This window comes from Hibiscus syriacus, unplaced genomic scaffold (assembly GCF_006381635.1).
Source record: "Hibiscus syriacus cultivar Baekdansim isolate YM2019G1 unplaced genomic scaffold, ASM638163v2 tig00111402_pilon, whole genome shotgun sequence".
Lineage (NCBI taxonomy): Eukaryota > Viridiplantae > Streptophyta > Magnoliopsida > Malvales > Malvaceae > Hibiscus > Hibiscus syriacus.
The window spans coordinates 363,115-384,517 of record NW_024063082.1 but is presented as its reverse complement, the minus strand read 5'-3'; the positions used below and the strand labels follow the sequence as shown (position 1 = coordinate 384,517).

General features: G+C 34.1%; 1 protein-coding gene and 1 pseudogene across 1 annotated transcript; both read left to right on the top strand.

Annotated features, from left to right (window-relative positions):
* Nucleotides 1-7,254: 7,254 nt before the first annotated feature.
* LOC120162176 lies at nucleotides 7,255-19,293 on the top strand (annotated as a pseudogene).
* A 1,311-nt stretch (nucleotides 19,294-20,604) lies between these two features.
* LOC120161810 lies at nucleotides 20,605-21,138 on the top strand. The gene is made up of 2 exons (XM_039172021.1): nucleotides 20,605-20,774; nucleotides 20,949-21,138. Exons 1-2 carry the CDS (start codon nucleotides 20,662-20,664, stop codon nucleotides 21,091-21,093), a joined length of 258 nt encoding a protein of 85 aa, XP_039027952.1. The 5' UTR covers nucleotides 20,605-20,661; the 3' UTR covers nucleotides 21,094-21,138.
* Nucleotides 21,139-21,403: the final 265 nt, after the last annotated feature.

Sequence of the window (21,403 nt, the reverse complement as noted above, 5' to 3'; positions counted from 1 at the left end):
TAACTTTTTGATTTTTGACTTGGGATTAGTTTTCTTTTTACTTTCATTTTGTTTCTTACCTGCCTAGGCCCCACAATTTTATTTAACATTTCCCCACAAAATCCTCATTTTGTTTGTATCTTCATTTTACTTTTACTTTATCTTTTTCTTTTAACTTTCTTTCATCTTATTCCTCTCTTCTTGTTGATCGAACCTCCATAGCTGGAACCCAAGTTTTCCTTCTTAGTTCCTTTGTGCGTTCTCATCATGGTCCGTTCCCGTCCCCCTGCGCCACCTTCGCGACCACGGTTTGTGGATGATTCTGCCTACGAATAGTTCTAAACGCTCAAAAACCGCCGAGTCTTTTTCGAGTTGGGATTTATCTTCTCTGAGGAGGAATATGTGGCCTTAGGGAGTGAGGTTCTCAACGTTGTCACCACGCATAAGTGGAAGAAATTTGTCAAGCATCCCGTAGCTGTCAACGCCACTCTAGTGAAGGAGTTTTACTCCAACATATCCGAGCTGAACCAACATGCCGTGACGGTTCGCTGCATTTCTATTTGTTTTACTCATTCTGCAATTAATTGTTATTTTAAACTGCAGGTTGCTGAAGACCAACATGTTTGTTTTGCTCAAGATGCTGACAACAAAACTTACCAAGGTATACTGGAAGATCTCTGTATTCCAGACATACAATGGAATGGGTAGCAAATGAGCCGCAAGACCGTGGACCGAGAGAGGCTCCTTCCCCAAGTGAAGTTGTGGAATCATTTCATGAAGCACAAACTCTTACCCACTTCCCACAACACAATCGTCTCTTGCCAGCGAATGATTCTGCTTCATTCTATCATCTTTGGGCGAGCCATTGATGTAGGGAAGATTATAGTGGAACAGACTCATTTATGCCTGAAGCGCCCTGCAAGTGCCTTGGTATTTCCAAATCTCATCACCACATTATGCCGTAAAAAGAAGGTCCCCGAAGAAATGTTTGATGAGATTTTACTAGGTATTGTTGGGATCACCAAAGCAAAAATCCCTTTGTTATTGGGATTGAAGGAAGCAAAGGGGAAGGAAAAGAGGCATCCACCTCTCGCGTTTCACCATCTCCACATGCCAATGCAAATTTAGATGCCCTGGAGCAGGCAGTCCAACGCACTCAAGATCATGTCGGGCAGCTATCTTACAAACTGATGATATATTTCGCCTATCCCAAATACCGAGATGAATTTCTTACCAGTTCCTTGATGGAATTCCTCCCGCACATGAACTTTACCATTCATGTCTTCTCGGACATACTCGTGCCACCAAATGAGGATGTCGAGGCATCTGCAAAAGCACCTCATTCTGCCCATACTGATGCCCCTCAATCGCATGGTGCAGAGAGTCCCCAGCCTGTTGAGCCTGAAGAGCCTGCTGACGCTGAAGAGACTGATGACCATGACCTCGTCCATGTTGTAGCACCCGATGCAGATCAAGAAGCCAACCTCCAACTCGCTAATATCCCGGAGCCATCACAACTTGTTGAACCTTTGGCGGCAGAACACCCTGATGTACCGCAACCTGCTGCACCGATGGAAGAAGAGCACCCTGAAGTACCACAGCCCAATGAGTCAACCGAGGAGTCACAATACGAGATGCCACGTCAAGCTCCTTTGCGTAGGAGCCGACATCGCCTTAGGAAGGCATCTCAGCATCCGGAGCCCCCGCTCTCAGCCGTTCCAGAAGGATCTAGCACTCCTTTAGTCGTACCTGCATCTGACTCAGAGCATTTCAGCCCCACCAAGTTGAGAAAGCGCACTCGCCGCGCAACAGCTACACCACCACCCACTTAAGTCAAGGTACCTTGCATTTGCATTGCATTCATAGAATGTAGCTTCATTTTCCTTAGTCTTAGTAAGCATTGAAGACAATGTTTCTCTCAAGTTTGGGGGAAGTAGGGTTCTCGCATCACTGCATGATAGTAGTAGTAAAATACATATGCCATAACATTAGTAATTGCCTAAATAGTTTTCTGGAATTAGTTAAGAATGCCCAATGATGATGAATTCTTGATGGCTAGGATATAATGTACATGACTGGTTGAGGATGATAGAACTAACTCTAGGACTTGCTTCTTTGAAACCCTTGAATACACGATTGTATGTTTTCCATGCTTGAGAAACTTAGAAATTTTTTATAAGAGAATTCTAAATTTGTGGCATAAAATTTTGAATGATGAAAAACCCACTAAAAAAATTGATGAATGAAATGGATGAAGTTATGAATAAATGCCTCGGTATATCTGTAGAGGGACACTCCGCTATGCCATGGCATATGAGTGAATGAAAGTAGTCACGGGATGACTTTACCTGACTAACTCGGGGGTGGAAGGTATGCTCCCTTTCACCTAGAGTGTGGGATGGTAGAGTGATAGGTTGACTCCCCTTGTAGCAGAATTAAAGAAAAAAAAGCAAGATGGGAGTAAATTTTGTGAATATCATGGTAAATTAAGAAAGCTTGCTTATAAATTTTTTTAAAATTTGTTAAGCATGGATTGAATACAAACATGCACACACCCACACAAAGAATCTTGCCTTAGGGGACAGTACTAGATTTCTCGACCTAGTCTAGCATGTTTAAGCCATATGTGCTGAGGGCTTAAATTTTATCCCATAAGACTATTCTGCTTCTGAACTTGTCATGGTATTTCTGTTTTGCTTATTATTATCCATTACTTGAGGACAAGCAATGGCTTATGTTTGGGGGGGGTGATAACTCCGTAAAAGACCATATTTTGGGGGCCTTTTAACTTAGGTTATTGAATGTTTAAGGGCTCATTTAGGACCATATAGATGCATTTAGAAGCATTTAGTTGCATGTGTTGGATTTCAGTTTACCGTGGCATTTTATTTTTACTGGGGTGCTGCTTTATGGGAAAGGTACTTGTTTGATGATGTGCAGGTAGTGAGAGCAAGGAAAAAAGGAAAGAAAATGCCGTGACATAAGGAGATTGCTGAGCAAAATGAATTTGCCACGTTCATTAGGCATTTCAAAAGTGCTTAAAGTGCGAGAAGATATTTTTGAAGCCAACTGTATTCGACTAGCCAAGAGCTCTGCCCGAGAAATCCTCCTCGAAGATTCGCCTGGAGGGACCGGCATTGCAACCATCGATCCTGCTGACCACGCCGCCTGACCCTGTAGATCTTGTCTATCCTTGGGTACCTGCAAAGGGATTATGTCGGTCACTCATACCAGCTACCCAGGTTGTATCATCGTCTGTCTTGCACGACTCCCAAGCAAGTTAACCATAGTTTGGGAAAGTCAACTCTTAGTTCAAGGTTTAATTTTCCCCTATAAATAGAGGATGAAGCCACAATGTTAAGAACTTTTACTTCCACACTGATTTGATCCTAAAAAATTAGAAAAATGTCTCATCTTTTTCCGTCAATCTTACTTGCCGTGGCATTTCTCATTGACAAGTCTGAGGGAGTGGCGGTCTGAGCGTTCGAGAGGATCTAGTCTGCTAGGAGCAGTTCTTGGTGGCCGATAGAAGCATTGGGCAGTGCACGTCAAAGGCTTTCTCTCCTCCCCTTAGTTCTTTGCTTTCGTATTTTGTTATTGGGTTGTAAGGAACGAATGAAACTTACTTTGGGCTTGTTTATTTCGAACCCCACCATGAACTAATCCTATTTGGTGGGAGTTCACATGGATGTTTAAATTTTATTTCAATGAATGGTTGTTTTTATATACTTTAATCTGTTTTGTTTATGAAACTTAATGCTTTAAGGTTGTAGGAGCTACGAGAGTAGCCTTTCTTTAGAAGATGGTTAGAGTTCGAGAGAATGCCTAGGCAAAATATCTTTAGTCTTCGAGAGAAGCTAGGGAGGAACTACATAAACAACGGGTTTTAGGTAGTAACTAGGCCTAATCCACCTTAGAGATAAGGATAGGATTTCATTCGACTAAAAGGAGTAGAGCATAACCAATAGGTTAGATGTTAATGTTGCCGTAAAAAGGTATTGCCGAGACATATCTTGTTATTTGAACCAATAGGATCACTGCAGGGTTTACGCCAATCGAACTTGCCAATGCATCTTTAAGTTGTTGAGTCCCTTACTAGAAATAGCATAGGGCACTTCAGTAGACTCTGTCGGGTAGGGTAATCATAGAGGAAATATCATTCAGAGAAATAGATTTAGACTTTCTTAGTGACTCCTACCTCTCATTCCCATAGCAGCTTGTCGTGTGAGAAAGCTAAAGTCCTATATAAATTAAATCAGTACTTACATTTTATTTTGCCTTGACATTTTCATCTGCTTGCATGTTTCACAATTCAATTTGCCACGACATATCCATTTTCTACCATACTGCCATTATCTCATTTCCACATCAGTCATTTCATTTTGCCACAACATTATCTTTTGTACGTACCATCATTAACTTTACTTAGGTGACAAAGTAAAGTACCTTGACAAATCTATTTGATTTTCCCAATTCCCTGTGGAGACGATACTCTACTTATCACTTTATTACTTATTCGATTGTGTATACTTGCACACATATTCGCACTCATATTTAGTACTCACAAAGAGCGGACAAGAGGATAAATAAAAGTCATCTATACACGAAAAATTAAATCTTTTAATTTATTTTGGTTTTAAAAAATTTAGATTTGAGTCAAGTTATAAAATAATAATTTGAATAATTTAGATTCTTTAGTTATTAATAGATGATTTTTAAATTTGAGACAAATCCCTCGACTCTGCATGATACATGTATCGCATATGAAAAATATGAATAAATATATATGTATTGCATATAGTTATACATAATTATTTAATTTTGAATCAAATAGTATTATAATATTATAAATATTTACAATCAAATTTAAACATAAACTCGAACACTTCAACTCGACTTGCTAAAAAAAATTCAAATCAAATTTGAATTATATAATAGGACTTATCAACTCGAATAACTCAATATTTTTTTACTCAACTTGATCGAACACTCGGCCCTAATCTATGAATCATTGAATTGGATCAATTCTAAAAGAATTAATGTCTTTAGTTCTGATCCGATGTGACCCAATAATTCATTTTATTAGTTATATATAAATTGAATGATAATATCACTTTTTCTATAGATTATGTCATTAAAAATCATTCGAGGCCTAAATTTGATTTGATGAATTGTTTCGTTATTTTTGTTTTAATAAAATATATTTAAAAATCTATCTATTAATACTTATATATTATTATAATTAAGTTAAAACTACTTTTTAAAAAGAAGAATTTAAAATAAACTATAATCAAGTTGATCTAAAAAGAAAAAAAAAGTACTTACACACTACCAAGGTAGCACAAATCATCAAATCATGAAACATGTCTCGATCAAAATGTTAAACTCGCCATTAAAACGGCGGAATGAAAGAGATTATTAAATTATATTAAAATTATTGTTTTAATCATTGAATTTTTTAATATACAGTAAATTCATTAAATTATCATTTTATAATTATAAGAGTTGGACAAATTTAATGATCATCTTATAATATTTTTAATGAAATTTAATAGATTTAATGAAAATTTTATAATCATCCGAAGAAACTAATGACCATTTTATAATTTTTAAAAAAGCAATAACCAAAATAATTAGTTAAATATAGTGTAAATGACTTTTGATATACATTAATCAAAACTAAACTAGGTCTTCCTAATATACATTATATGTTTATATTGTGATAGCGATCGACAACGATTCTTAATGAATTGAATTGAAAGTGCAGCATACGAACACGATGAGTGACAAAGACACTATATAAGTGATGGAGCTCTAATCCTCCAACCCGGTTCTAATTTATTATTTTATTTTTGATTTGTATAAAAAATTGAATCATAAAACACTCTTCTATTTTTAACCAAATTGTATTTTATATGGAAGCATAAAACAAAGTGTAGATATCACATGTTACCATAGCTTCCCTTGTAAAAAAGAGGACCGTTTTGTCTGTGAAATGCAATCCCTTTTGGCTGTCTGTCGTAGATGGGATTCTTGATTCTGATAAATGGTGGAGACGGGAAAGTGAGTGCGGGTACTGTAATGAGAGATGGAGGCACGGAATCTATTGTTGGCTGCCTTAAACACAAAAGGTGAGCACTATCATATCATTGCCCACTTTCTTTTATATTATTAGTGGAACCTGTCATCCAATCAATATTCCCTTCTTATTTTCCTGTTTATCAATAATTCATTTCAAAATTCAACTATTTCGGATTCAATGTACTCATTCCATGTCATTAATTTCCTGGTTTTACACGCGCGCACACACACATTAATTAGAATAATTAGAATATAGTATATTTTCATAATTTTTTTTATCATTGGCAACTTATACACATTTTAAATGTAATTGTTTGAATTTAGAACCTAAAAAAACTCATTTTAAATACCGATGTCACTCGATGAATTCTATTACATATATATAATTCTTTTTGACTATATATTTTTTAGTTCGTATTATACATGTTTTTTTATTGTTTTTTATTTTACGCCTTTACAGTATATATTTAGACTTAAAAAAGTGTCTCCTTTAAAGTTTGATTAAATTTGTATTATATTCATAATTTTAAGTTATTTTTTATAATAATTTTTATGTTATATTAAAAATGTATTTATACTAAGTCTTCAATTGATATTAATCTAAACTCAATTCACAAACAATTATTATTTCAACTATTACAAAAATAATTTCATCAATATAATATATTATTGTCACAATTTCGACCTAACTCAATATGCAAAACATAAATTTTAAGAACATAAATCAAAATTGTTTTATGAGTCCTATAAATTTTGAATTTTTTTTTATCTCATTTTAATGTTTCTCCAAAAAAAATTAATCTTATATCACAACACACTATGAGTACACGTGGATAATTGCTAGTTGATACTCCTGAATTTACTCTTTTGGACTCAAATTCTAAATAATTACAAATATTGCCACAATCTTATTGAGCTCGGAATTTTACAAAATCCAAACATGGAATCGCATATTGGGCCGAGAAAGCAGCCTTCTTTACTACGCTATCAACGGTAACAATAGTTATACATCGTAAAACGGCCTCGTATTTATCTAAGGCCCACTTATTTGAATTCTTTTCTTTCATAAAATGAAATATCAGGCAGGAAAATCTTAACTAATTGGCGGGAAAGTTTTAAAGTGGCAAATCAAGCTCTTTAGCCCTCTCACTCTATTTACTGCCGCTTCTTACTGACCCTTGAATTAACTTCAATTTCATTTTCGTCTCTTCCTCTCTCTTTATACTCTGCATTTAGGGTTCCAACTTCCAAACATGTTCTCTAGTAGCCAGCTCGATGGATTCACGCCCTCTCAGTTTGCCAGCTCAACTCCGTCTCCTGCAAGAGTAAGTCATCTCTTTTTCATCTCTATATATTCATCCTTTTCTATGTTCTTTTTGGGAACCGCGAAAATCTTGGCATTACTGTTTCGCGGCCCCCAGGGAAATAAAATAAATATTGTAGAGGAGTTTTGAAATTTTGAATATTTGTTTGTAGTTGATCGATCTAATCTCATCTATTTTCTTCTTCTTCTTTCTGTTTGGTGTTTAGCCGAGCCGTGATACACAGGGGTTGGTACCAGCGACGGTGAAGATGATAAGTGAAGCATCTCACTCTGGCGATGAGAAATCCAATTTCATAATTGACGGTGTTCATGTTGCCAATGTACCTTTTCTCAAATCCTTTCAGTGCTTCCCTTTTTTATTTGTTTGATTCGCATGAAAAGACTCGTAGTGTTAAAATATTGATACCTATAGTTTATTTTTGGGTGCTTTGCTGGTTCAGGTTACGGCGGTTGGTATGGCGTTTAACAAAACCACAAGGTCCTCCGATATTCGTTTCCAACTGGATGACGGAACTGGGCGAATCGAATGTATAAGATGGTAATGCGGAAGATTTCATTTGAGTTATGAATATCTCCCGATTGTTATTTTATTAATTTTCGTTTATAGTACTGGTAACATTGGTGTTTTTTTGTTTCATCACTGCATTAAACAACAGCATTGAAGTTTGAGAAGCAATTTTGGTTTGAAATGTGAAACTGTTATGTAAACGATTTTTTGTTCGAACCAGGGTAACTGAAAAGATTGACACGAGAAATGGATGCTCTAGAGTAAGTTCTCTCCTTCATTTAACTCAATTAATTATTTTTTGTTTCTGGTTTGGAATGCCATTATATGCTCCGACATTATTATGTTTTGTTACATTTTTAATTCCTTTGTGCATAAGAGATGGGACTTATGTTCGAGTTAATGGACACTTGCAAAGTTATCAAGGCAAGAAGCAATTAAGTGCCTTCTCTGTAAGGTATGGTTCCATGAATAAAAATTCTGATTTCCAATAGATTTGTACAGTTGGAATCTCCTATTTATTGTTATCACATTCAATAATTTGTTGATAACATATGCTCTTGCTTGAATATGATCTTATTAAGAATGTCAATGGCATCTGATCCATGTAATGTGACATTGTTCATATAGAATCCTTCATATGCTTTTCAAGTTACCTTTATTTCAACTCCAATGAACCAATCAAGAGTTGAAATTTGTATAAAATTGTAGTTTTATGCAGACATTTTATTGCTTCAGGGCTTGTGTTTTATTCCTTTGCCTACTTTGATTTGGTGTCCTTGTTGTGGAATACGACTATCAGATAAAATAAAATCGTAACTGATAATTTGAAAAAATAAAAATAAAGATAAAAAATACACAAATTTTATGTGGAAAATTCTTAAATAATATAGGGTAAAAACTACGTGTAAAAGTAGAAGAATTTTATTATGAGAATAGGAATTATAATTTCTTTCGATCTAACAAGGAAAAAACAATAACAATTCTCTCTTAATAAAAATGAGAAAATAACTTTCAAGAAAATTTTCTAAATTTTCTAGTGTTTAGAGAAAACTAAAATGATTTGGGATAGTTTTAAAACTAAATGAGTTAGGGTATTTATAGTTGAACTTTAAGGATTAATTTTGTAAATATCATAAAGTATATGGACTAAATTTGTTAATTTTCCCTTGTCATTTTCAACAAAATTATGCAGTCACCTTAGACCACTAGTTAATTTTAACTTTGATTTTCAATAATTTTTCACTTAAAGATTTGATTGTAATAATTATATCTTTACACTATTCTTTCTATTTTGTACCTCTTTGTAGTGTTCCAATGCTCTTTGCCTAAATTCGCTATATATTGATTAATCACTCTCACTGCTTGTGCAATGTTTGGTTTTGTGCATATAACGAACATTAAACTTCTCACTGTCAATGTATACGACACTCGAGACATTTCTTTCCTCTTTTTTTTTGTGAAAGTCAAATCTTAATATTACTTCTGTTTTGGTAAATTTGCATTCTTATAATTTTATTTGTTTATTACAAGTCTTTCATTTTAAATTCTTTATTCAGTTGTGCCTTAAATTCTTTAATATTACCTTTGGTGGGTCATGCAATCAACATGTCATCCACATACAACAATAATATAACAAAATTGTTATTATTAAACCTCTTGAATTAAGCATAGGGTTCTACATTAAGTATATTGTATCTAAGACACGTAATAAAGTAATTAAATCTCTTATATCAACACATTGATGTATGCTTTAGATCGTGTAGAGATTTATTCAACCTGTAAACTAAATTCTTCTTTTCTTATTCTTCAAAACCTTTAGGCTAGAGCATATAAATCTCTTTTTAAAGATTTCCATGAAGAAAATATGTTTTAACATCTAGATGTTCTAGATGTATGTTTAATGTAGCACATATTGTGAAGACTACTCGAAATGTTGTTAGTTAAGCCACAAGAGAAAATATTTCATTGAAATCAATACATTCTTTTTTAGCATATAATTTGAGCACCAGTTTTGCACGATATCTCTCCACTTCATCGTTACTATTTCACTTGATTTTGAAGACCTATTTATTACCAATTGGCTTCTGTTCGCGTGTTGTAAGCACTATAAAATTATACGTAAATAATGTGCAAGTATACACAATCGCTCAAGTAATAAAGTGATGAGTGAGTATCGTCTCTACAAGAATTAAGTGAAATTACAAAAGTTTAACCAAAGCAAAACACTATTTTATCTATGTATAGTTAGTGTTGATATATAAAATGTCACGGTAATGGAAAATTTGTATGCTGGTAGATATGGATTGATAGTCTAATGGTGTAGGAAATGGAAATATAGTGGCAAGAGCAGATGTTTAATATTGAAAAATGATGAAATGTCAAGGCAATGAAAAATAGTAAAAATAATAAATAAATAGCAAATAAATGATAAGTCGATAATCTTCACATGACAAGCTTCCATTGGAATGAATGATAGGGATTGATTTAAGGATGCATCTCTCATGCAGATTTAAACTATCTAACTTTACTTGCTCGACAGGGTTTATCGAAAGTGTTTCTGTTATCTCTAGTCAAAGTAACTTAACAGAATATGATGACATGACATTTGCTTTCACTATACGTTGTGGCAGCCTACACTATTGATAAAAATACCCTTTTTAGTCGTTAAAATCCTATCATAGTCTTTCTCGAGTATTAAGGGATTAGGATATAGTATTCCTAGGCTGGTTCAAAACCTAATGAAAACATTATAGTCCATTACTTATAAGGATCTTGTCTTGTGTTCCTCTTGAATACTACAAGTATATTTAGCTTAGGTTTCTCTCGAACACTTAACCTTTATCTAAGAAATGGACACTCACATACCTCTTACAAGCTTAGATGGTGAAGTATTCATAAGCAAATCAAGAAAATACCCAAGATAAATATAAATCTACCATTATAATAAAGTTTAAACAACCATTAAAACAATCACCACCAAATAAGGTTAGTTCATGGTGAGGTTCGAAACATCATAGAACAAGCCATGAAAATATTCGTTTCAATAACCCAAAACTATATAGAAAAATAGCAGCAAAGGGAAGTGAGAAGAAGCCTTCAACGCGCGCCATCAGAGGTTTCCTAAGCCATTACGAAACACCTTAGCTCGTTAGCTCCTTTAGGACGCCTAGCTCGCCACTCCTTGGAACTTTATCAATGGAGGAACACTCAAGGAAAAAAAAGAGAAAAATAAAATAAAGCTTGAATTTTTCTCTGCACTGTCCGTATGATAATGCATTTTTTCTTCTCCCTTATGAGGTGCCATATATAATAAAAATAGCTAGGAATAATGATGAGGTTATTGGGTGATTGTTGGGTGCAAAATACCCCTAGAATCACACCTTGTGTGTGAACCTTATCTTCCAGGTGGAAGTGGTTCTTTAGCAGGCGATTACAACCATCATTTCACGTGTAGAGCCAATTATCTTCGTACAATTGTATCTTTTTGTTGTTTTCTACGCTAAAAATGTTAAGTCATTTCAATCTGCTTCAGCAACCTGTGATGCCACAACATTACTTCTTAAAGAATCATTTTGCTTGCTATTCTCTGCATACCACAAACAATTACACCTTTCTCATACAACACCCTTAAGAGATAAAATAATAATATCACCACAAATGCAACTATATATAACTACATAATCCTAAAATGAATTTTTAAACAAAAAATAACTTAAGTAAAAAAAACCCTTAAAAGTAGCCTTTTTAGGAAATTAACACCTCTCAAACTTAAGTTATTGTTTGTCCTCAAGCAATAGATAGTAATTACATAAGCAAAATGTCATGACAATTTTCAACAATAGGGCAGTAGGATAAAATTAAATTTTAACCCTAAGAAAATAGGCTTTAACATGCTAGACATATTAAGAATCCAAGAATTTTTTCCTAGGTAAAGATTATTTGTGGTAGTGTGTGTGCGTGATTGTATCCAATCTATACTTAGCAAATTTAGACAATTTTTACTCAAGTCCCTTAGTTTTTATCAAGACATTTACTTATTTATTAAGCATATTTTCACTTCTTTTTTTACTGAACTTTTTTTTCCAAATAATGTTACGAAGGGATTTAGTTAATCACACCTATTCTCTCACACTTTAGGTGAAAGAAAGAATATCTTACAATCCCGATCTAGTTAAGTAGAGTTATCTCGTGACTATTTTCATTTACTTATATACACATGGTTGCCATTTATTAAAGAAAGTTCTAGGCAATGGAACGACAAAGAGGAGTGTTCCTTTACAGCTATGCTTAAACATTTATTCACAGTCTCAAGTATAAGGGAGTTGTTTTTTATTTTTCATTTAAGCATAATACTATATTTCAATGCCAAAATTAACTAGAGTTCCTTCATAAAAATTTTCTAAATTTCCTAAGTATAGAGAATATACAAATAATGTAAAAATAAGTTACAAAACATCAAGTTCTAGAGTGAGTTCTATCATTCTCAATAGTCATTTACATTTAATTTCTAGCCTAATAAGTTCATCATCATCGGGTATCCTCAAAACATTCTATTTAACTGTTCCACTATTTACTTATGTCATGGTATAATATTACGTTAATATTATCATTCATATGCTTTACCAAGAACAGTGCCTCCCCTAAACTTAAGGGAAACATCGTCTTCAATGCTTAAAGAAAACAAAAATAAATAAAAACTATGTGCCATGCAATGAAATGCAAAATAAATGTAAATAAATGCAAGTGAGGTACCTCATGGTTTGTGTGGTGGTGTTGTCTTGGAGCTACTGGCAGTTCCTCGTCTGATGCGCTTACGCAGCGGTGCTGGGCTAGACTCTGAAAAACTAGAGTAGTAATGCGTTATATTGATGTAACCAGCCGAGGTTTAGGTGCGTCGACCACTATGTGGTGCAAGAGATGGATCGGACACAGGAACGGGATTGAGTGTTTCTTCAACAGGTGTAGTAGGTGATTCGGGAGTCTCAGAATGTTGCAGATTAGGAGTCGGTTCAGTAATTAGAGGATCAGCGTCATCTTGCTCTGACTTGAGAGATGCATCGGCATTGAATGTCGACAAAATTTCATCTAGAAAGCCTGAGAAATTATATTGAACGTGGGGAATGATCTCTTGGAACATTGTTTCTACCACATCTTTCTGCTTCACATAACCAAAGAAATTACGAATGTTACCATGAAAGTGCGTCTAGGTCTGCATCATAACTTCCTCGAGAGCAAGAAACCTTGCATTGTCATTTGATTGTTCAATACTTGCAGATTGCTTATTAGTAGAGTCCTTATATTTTGGATTTTCAATTCCCAATAATAGTGGTAATCTAGCCCTAGTGATGCCCGAAATTCTAAGTAAAATCTCATCAAAAGCATTTTCATTTGCCTTTTTCTTATGACACAAAGCAATGATTAAATTAAGGAACACTAAAGTACTTGCCTTTTTACCTAAACACTTATGAACAATGATTCGACCAACATCAAAAGGATGGGCTACCATGATCGAGTGTAAAAACATTAAACGAGAAAACGATATCGTCGTATTGTGTGATGTAGGCTTGAGCTTGTGTTTGAGGAAATGGTTCCATAACTTGGCGTGCGGTTATAGACGCTCACGGTTGACCGAATTTCGATTGACTTAACGACCATTCCATGCGGTGTTTGCGAAGCATAAGTTTATCAAGATCTCGTCATAAGTGGTGCTATCGTCATCATTTTTCGAACTTGGCATGTTGATCATCGACATCTTGCAAATGAAAATATCTATTAATCGTGGATGGTATAAAACAGATGTTTTTGCCTCGGACAAAAATGGAGTGTTGGTTCGGCTTGGAGATTTTGGCGTAAAACTCTTTAACCAGTGAAGCATTCACCGGATCCGAATACCTTGCAAACATCTTGCATTTGTGCGGAGTAACAATGTCCATCACGTCTGGGCCAAAGCTACCGTCGACTTCATCGGTAAAAATAAAACCAACTCAAAGAAGAGTTTTTTGTTCTTGAAATTTTGAAACCGTGCCTTGGCTTCATCATGCTCGAACTATTACAAAGTGAAAGCTTCGACTGCGGTTGGTCTAGTGTGCACCATTTTTTCCAATATCTGTGAAGCAATAAAAATAAAAAAGGAAGAAACTTCGAGAGCTTGAAGAATTTTCGGCTATGGGGAAAATGAAAGAAGAAGATGAAGAAATGAGAAAGATTTTACTGATTAAGTCGACGGTGGGTTTAGCCCGGATGTGATGGACATTGTTACTCTGCACAAATGGAAGAAGTTTGCAAGGCATTCAGGTTTGGTGAATGATTCACTGGTTAAAGAGTTTAACGCCAACATCTCTGAGCCGAGCCGAACCAACACTCCATTTTTGTCCGAGGCTAGCACATTCATTTTACACCATCCGCGATTAATAGATATTTTTATTTGTAGGATATGGAGGACCAACATGCCAAGTTCGAAAAATAATGACGATAGCACTACTTATGACGAAATCTTGGAGGACTTATGCTTCGCAAACACCACATGAAATGATCGCCAAGCCAGTCGATATTCGGTCAACCGTGAGCGTCTACAACCGCGCGCCAAGTTATGAAACCATTTCCTCAAACACAAGCTCATGCCTACATCACATAATACGACGATATCACTTTCTTGTTTAATGTTTTTACACTCGATCATGCTAGCCCGTCCTATTGATGTTGGGCGAATCATTGTTCGTGAGTGTTTAAGAAAAAAGACAAGTGTTTTAGTGTTCTCTAATTTAATCACTGCTTTGTGTTGTAAGAAAAAAGTAAATGAGAATGCTTTTGATGAGATTTTACCTGGATTTTCGGGCATTACTAGGGCTAGATTACCATTGTTATTGAAAATCTAAGGATCTTGCTCATGAGCAGTCTGACGAGGTAAGGTTGCTTGCTCTCGAAGAAGTTGTGACTCAGACGCACTTATATGCTTTACATGGTGATATTTGTAATTTCTTTGGCTATGTTAAGCAGAGAGATGTGGTAGAAACGATGTTCTAATCGTTGAACTGACTCTTGACCTACAATGTTTCGAGACCCTTAAATCACCTGCTAAGAAAACACCCAATCATGTTCCTGCGCCCGATCTTTCTCCTGCACCACGTAGTGGCCGACACACCAAAACCCGATTGGACGCATTATATTACGCGTTATTACTCCAATTCTTCAGAGTCCAGTACCACTACGTAAGCGCACTAGACGATGAGCTTCTAGTAAACCATGAGGTACCTCGCTAGCATTTATTTGCATTTACTTTATATAGCATATAATTTTTATTTATTTTTGTTCTCTTTAGGCATTGAGGACAATGTTTCCCTTAAGTTTAGGAGACGTAATGTTCTCGATAAAGCGTATGCATGATAGCATTAGCGTAGTATTATACCATGACATCAATAAATAGTAGAATAGTTATATAGAATGTTTTGAGGATATCCGATGATGATGAACTTGTTAGGATATAAATCGAGTATAAATGACTATTGAGAATCATATAACTAACTCTAGGGTTTGATGCTTTATGAATTATTTTTACACGATTTGTATGTTCTCTATACTTAGAAATTTAAAAAAAAAATATGAAGGAACTCTAGTTAGTTTTGGCATTGAAACATAGTATTGTGCTTAAAAGATAAATTAAAAACAACTCCCTTATATATGAGATTGTGAATAAATGCTTAGGCATAGCTGTAGAGGGACACTCCTTTTTGCCGTGGCATTGCCTGAAACTCTCCTTAATAAATGGTAGACACGCGCATACGAATGAATGAATGAAAATAGTTACGAGATAACTCTACTTTACTAGCTCGGGGGTGGAAAGTATGCTCCCTTACACTTAGTGTATGCAAGAGTAGGTGTGATGATCTGACTCCCTTCGTAGTAGCATTTGGTAAATAAAAGAAGAGAAAAAATGGAGTAAAAATATGCTTAATGAATGAATAAATGCCTTGGCAAAAACTAGAGGACTTGATTACAAATTGTCTAAATTTGCTAAGTATAGATTGGATACAATCACGCACACATTACCACAAAAAATCTTGACCTAGGGAAAAGTACTTGAACTCTTGATATGTCTAGCATGTTGAAGCTTATTTTTTTGAGGGTTGAAATTCAATTTTGTCCTATTATTCTATTGTTGAAAATTGCTATGACATTATGCTTATGTAATTGTTATCCATTACTTGAGGACAAGTAATAGTTTAAGTTTGGGTGTGTGTTAACTTCCTAAAAAGATTACTTTTAAGGTTTTTTCACTTAAGTTATTGTTTGTTTAAATGCTCATTTTAGGATCATGTAGTTGCATTTGTGGTGGTAGTGTTATTCTTATATCTTAAGAGTGTTGTATGAGATAAATGTGTAGTTGTTTGTGGTGTGCAGGAAATAGCAAATAAAAGGATTCTTTGGAAAGGAATGTTGTGACATTACACTGGCACAAAAAACAACAAAAAGATATTTTTGTACGAGGACAGTTGGCTATGCATGTGAGATGATGGCTGTAATCGTCTGCTTGGGGACCACTGCCACCTAGAGGATAAGGTTCAAGCACAAAGTGTGATTCTAGGGGTATTAGAGATATTTTGCACCCAACATCATTATTATTACCCCTAGATATTTTTATTATATATTACACCTCACAAGTGAGAGACACACAGTATACTGTAGAGCAGAGAAGAATTTTATTTTATTTTTCCATTTTTTCTTTTTTGAGTGATGTTCCTCTATTGATAAAGCTCCAAGGAGTGGCGAGCTAGGCGTCTGAGAGGAGCTAGCGAGCTAAGACGTTTTGTGGTTGCTGAGGAGACCTTTGGTGGCGTGCGTCGAAGGCTTCTTTTCACCCTTTTGCTACTATTTTTCTATTTATTTTTTGGGTTGTTGGAACAAATATTTTCATAGCTTGTTCTATGGATATTTCGAACCCCACTATGAACTAATCTTATTTGATGTGAGTTGTTTTAATGGTTGTTTAAACTTTATTTTAATGGTGAATTTATGTTTATTTTTTATATTTGCTTGCTTTGCTTATGAATATTTCATCATCTAGGCTTGTAAGAAGAGAGTGTCCATTTCTTAGATGAATGTTAGGTGTTCGAGAGAAACCTAAGCTAAACATACTTGTAGTATTCGAGAGAAACACAAGACAAGATCCTCATAAACAATGAGCTATTGTAGAGTGAGAGTAGATGTCACGACATTTTATTCTGTTAGGTTCCTTTGACTAGAGATAGTGGGAACACTTTTGGTAAACCCTGTCGAGCAAGTGAAGTTTAGATAGATTAAATCTGTCTGAGAGATAAATTTAGTATCCTTAACTCAATCCCTACCATTCATTCTAGTGGAAGCTTGTCATGTGAGGATTATCTACTTATCATTTATTTGTTATTTATTTACTGTTTTTACCATTTTTCATTGCCTTGACATTATATCATTTTCAATAATAAAAATCTGTTCATGTCACTGCATTTCCATTTGTTACACCATCAATCCATATCCACCAATATACACATTTCTATTACCGTGACATTGTATATATTAACACTAATTATACTTAGATAGAATAGTGTTTTGCTTTGGTTAGACTTTTGTAATTTCATCCAATTCCTTAGGAGACGATACTCACTCATCACTTTATTACTTGAGCGATTGTGTATACTTGCACATTATTTGCGTATAATTTTATAGTACTCACAACACACATCTCAAATAACTTTAATTGTTCCATCATATATCTTCAATTTGATGGTTCACACGCCAACGATCTCTAAGGTATGATTATTGCAACTATACAAAAATCTTCATGAGACAGGTTCATAATGATGAAATCATTCTTTTCTTGAGGTCATGTGATATGTTACTCTCGAATCAATGAGTCATATATCTGTAAATCTTTTTCTGTAACTATACTTAGATAGAATAAAATGTTCAATGTGTTTAAGTGCTCCGTCATTGAAGTAGATTATGGCATACAGAGAGTGTACAATTTTCTCTTAAGGAAATTTTTATTATGCAATAATGTGGCCTCGTACAGTTTGGTGAGATAATCTCATATCTCTTTAGCTGTCTTCTTCTTCTCGATGCTTGACAATACTTTATATGCTAATGCTAGATGAAAGTTTGTAATAGCATTTTTATCCATTTCGCTCCATTTGTTGTCATCTGTGAAATCTACCGGCTTTTCACTAATAGTTGCTAGACAATCGTCTTTTCTCAAGATGACCTTAATCTTCAATTTCTACAATGAAATTTTTTTCTCATTTAACTTTTTAATATCAAATTTCGTTGCTATAGTTTTTATTACGGATAGCTCATCCTATTTCAATATCTTGAATAGATACTAATTGTTGCGGAATACGGCTATCAGATAAAGTAAAATCGCAATTGATAATTTGAGAAAATAAAAATAAAGATAAAGAAGACACAAATTTTACGTGGAAAACCCCTAAATAATTTAGGATAAAAACCACGGGCAAATGTAGAAGAATTTCACTATAAGAAAATAGGAATTACAATTTCTTTTGATCTAACAAGAAGAAAACAATGACAATTCTCTCTTGATAAAAAGGAGAAAATTTGGGTTAGGGTATTTATAGTTGAAGCTTAAGGACTAATTTTGTAAATACCTTAAAGTACATGGATTAAATTTGGTAAATTTCCCTTGCCATTTTTTAACAAAATCATACAGCCACCTTAGACCACTAAGTAATTTTTGACTTTGATTTTTAACAGTTCTTACAAGAAATTGGGTGCCAAATGAGCCTTCACTCTGAGATATCCATGTGCAACTTAGTGTACCATTTATTAGGGCACCAAGGAGCTTATTTTGCTGTGTTAATGTTTTTGAACTTCACTTCTGCCATTTGGCATTCTAATCGATTGTCTTGCTTAAGAACCATAAATCAACTGACTAGCTTGGATTTGTAATACTGACAACTATTAATACACAAGCATTGGTGAATGATGATATTCATTTCTTTGTTTTGCTTGCAATTCTAGGTTGGTGACAGATTTTGATGAAGTTACTTGCCACTTTATTGAGTGCATTCATTTCCATATGCAGAATTCTAAAGCACGGGTATTTATGTCTAAAACTGTTGAAATTTGCATATCAACATGCTTATACATTTGATTTATTCTCTTGGAGATGAGTGTGGCTTTTGATTGGTGTTTTCCTTAGTCACAGGGTGCTGCTTCGGCCCCACAGATGGCAGATTCATCATTCAGCACTCCTGTGCGGGGTGCTTTTCTCTTCTGTGCTAGGGATGCTATTGAGTTCCTCGAGAGGGAAGGTTTGGTTACTCCTCCATTGATGTTACCACTACAAGGCTGTAGAAGGTCTCTAAGTTGGCTTGGAACTGGGTGTTCTGTAGTCACTGATAATGGATGATATTTATCATAGTTTCTTTTCCCTCTATCTTTTTTTTGGGTAGTGATTGTGTTATATATATATATTGTGTTTGAATTGGATTGTATGTTTCATTCTCTTTGAAAAGAATAGTAATGTTATTTGATTGGTTTGATTTATAAAAACAAAAATAAAATAAGTAGATGACCACTTTAAAACTAGAATCTAATAGAATAATAATATTATTTGGTCGGTTTGATTTATATAAACAAAAATTAGATAAATAGACGATCACTTTAAAATTGATTGATTATATAAGTAAAATATAAAATAATTAAATTAAATATATTGTTTTCTTCTTCTTATCTCTCATAGTTTAGCAAATTTCATTAAAAAAAAGTTCGGCTAAATTTATACTATTTGTAAATAAAAACCGATTGATAATGGGCCCAATCTAGGAGTTCGTGTTGTTGCAGGAGATGAATTAGTGAATCAAGTCAAAATACTCTTCTTTAGTCCTTCCACAAAAATACTGTATGTTAGTATTTTTGTTTTGTTTTGTTCAGATAGGCTCCAAATCTGAAAAAGAAAGCAAATTAACTATGCGTTTGATTTTATAAAATAAAAATTAGTTACATGCTTAACATTGTTCGCAACTCTTCAAGTAAAATTAAAATATATTTAAATATGTTTAAATTCATAGATTAATATGCATTTAACCGTGTTTACATTCATGAATTTTTATTTTTATTTTTTATTTTAATGATTGTCATTTCTCCTTTTTCTAAAAAATAACAAAACATGTACATATATGTTCCATTAAAAAAGAATTTCAACATAAAAACAAATCGTGAATTCTTAACATGTTTTTGAAGGGAAAATTAGTTAAACCCCTTCTTTAAGAAAGGAAAACAAAAAGAATTTTTAATCGGGTCATATTTTAAGGATCAAATTGTCTATTAAACTTTTTTATATTTAAAATAGTAAAAATAAAATACTATATATTAATAGTTTAATAATTTGAAGTTAATTATATTGATGTTGATGTGTAGATTTGGATGGGTTCTAAATGAATGAGAATATTCAACCGAATCATTAAAAATCAAACAGACCCAAATTAGTTTAATCCCATAAGGCAAAATGATAAGAAATATTCCAAGAAAAGAAAACCAGAGGCCGAAAGAAAGCACCTGGTTTCCAGTCCAAAAATTTGAAGCTTAAATGTCAAAATATTAAACGTACGTAGCCCACCGGAAAGTAGATACAGGTCTATCCTGGCAGCCGACAAGACCAGTCTGAATCTTTCCTGGCCTGCCATGTTTCAGCACTATAAATACTCGAATTGCACTGCCATTCAACTCCAAACAATACTCATCTGCAGATTGTGCCTTTACAAAAAAGAAAATTCTAATGGGTCGTTGGATGAAACCAGAGGTGTATCCTCTGATAGGGGCAATGACATTCGTAACAAGCATGTGCATCTTCCAGCTTACCAGGAATGTTTTCTTAAACCCTGCTGTTAGGTAATTCAAATCTCTGTTTTTTCAGGTATAATTGCCCTAATGTAATGGGCCGGGACACGAACCGATGTTTTAGCATCTGAAAATATTAAATATCTGACATTTTGAGTATTCGAAAATACGGATATATGATTATCAATTTTCATACATAAACAGGATTTTAATGATTTTGTGCAGGATCAACAAATCCGACCGCAGCAAGGCAGTGCTGGAAAACTACGAGGAAGGAGAGAAATATGCAGAACATGGACTTCGCAAATTCCTCCGAACCCGACCACCTGAAATCATGCCTGCCATTAACCATTTCTTCTCTGAAAAATAAGATCATCGCTTCGAATGATTTGTTATCTTTCTCGAGCTTGCAGTGAATTCTGTTTATGAACAAGTAAATAACAATAAATGTATCTTTCCATTTAGTTTTAAAATTCGAATTCGATACACTTGGTAAATTTGTAACACGTTTCAAAATAAAATGAAAAGATCAAGTAATTAATATCAAGGGCTTCTATGAATGTATGAAAGAACAGAGCTTATTTAAGTAAAAATAACAACGGTTAATTGTAGACACTCATTTCGTCCATATTATATATATATATATATATAGTTTTTAAAACATTTTAGAAAATATATAT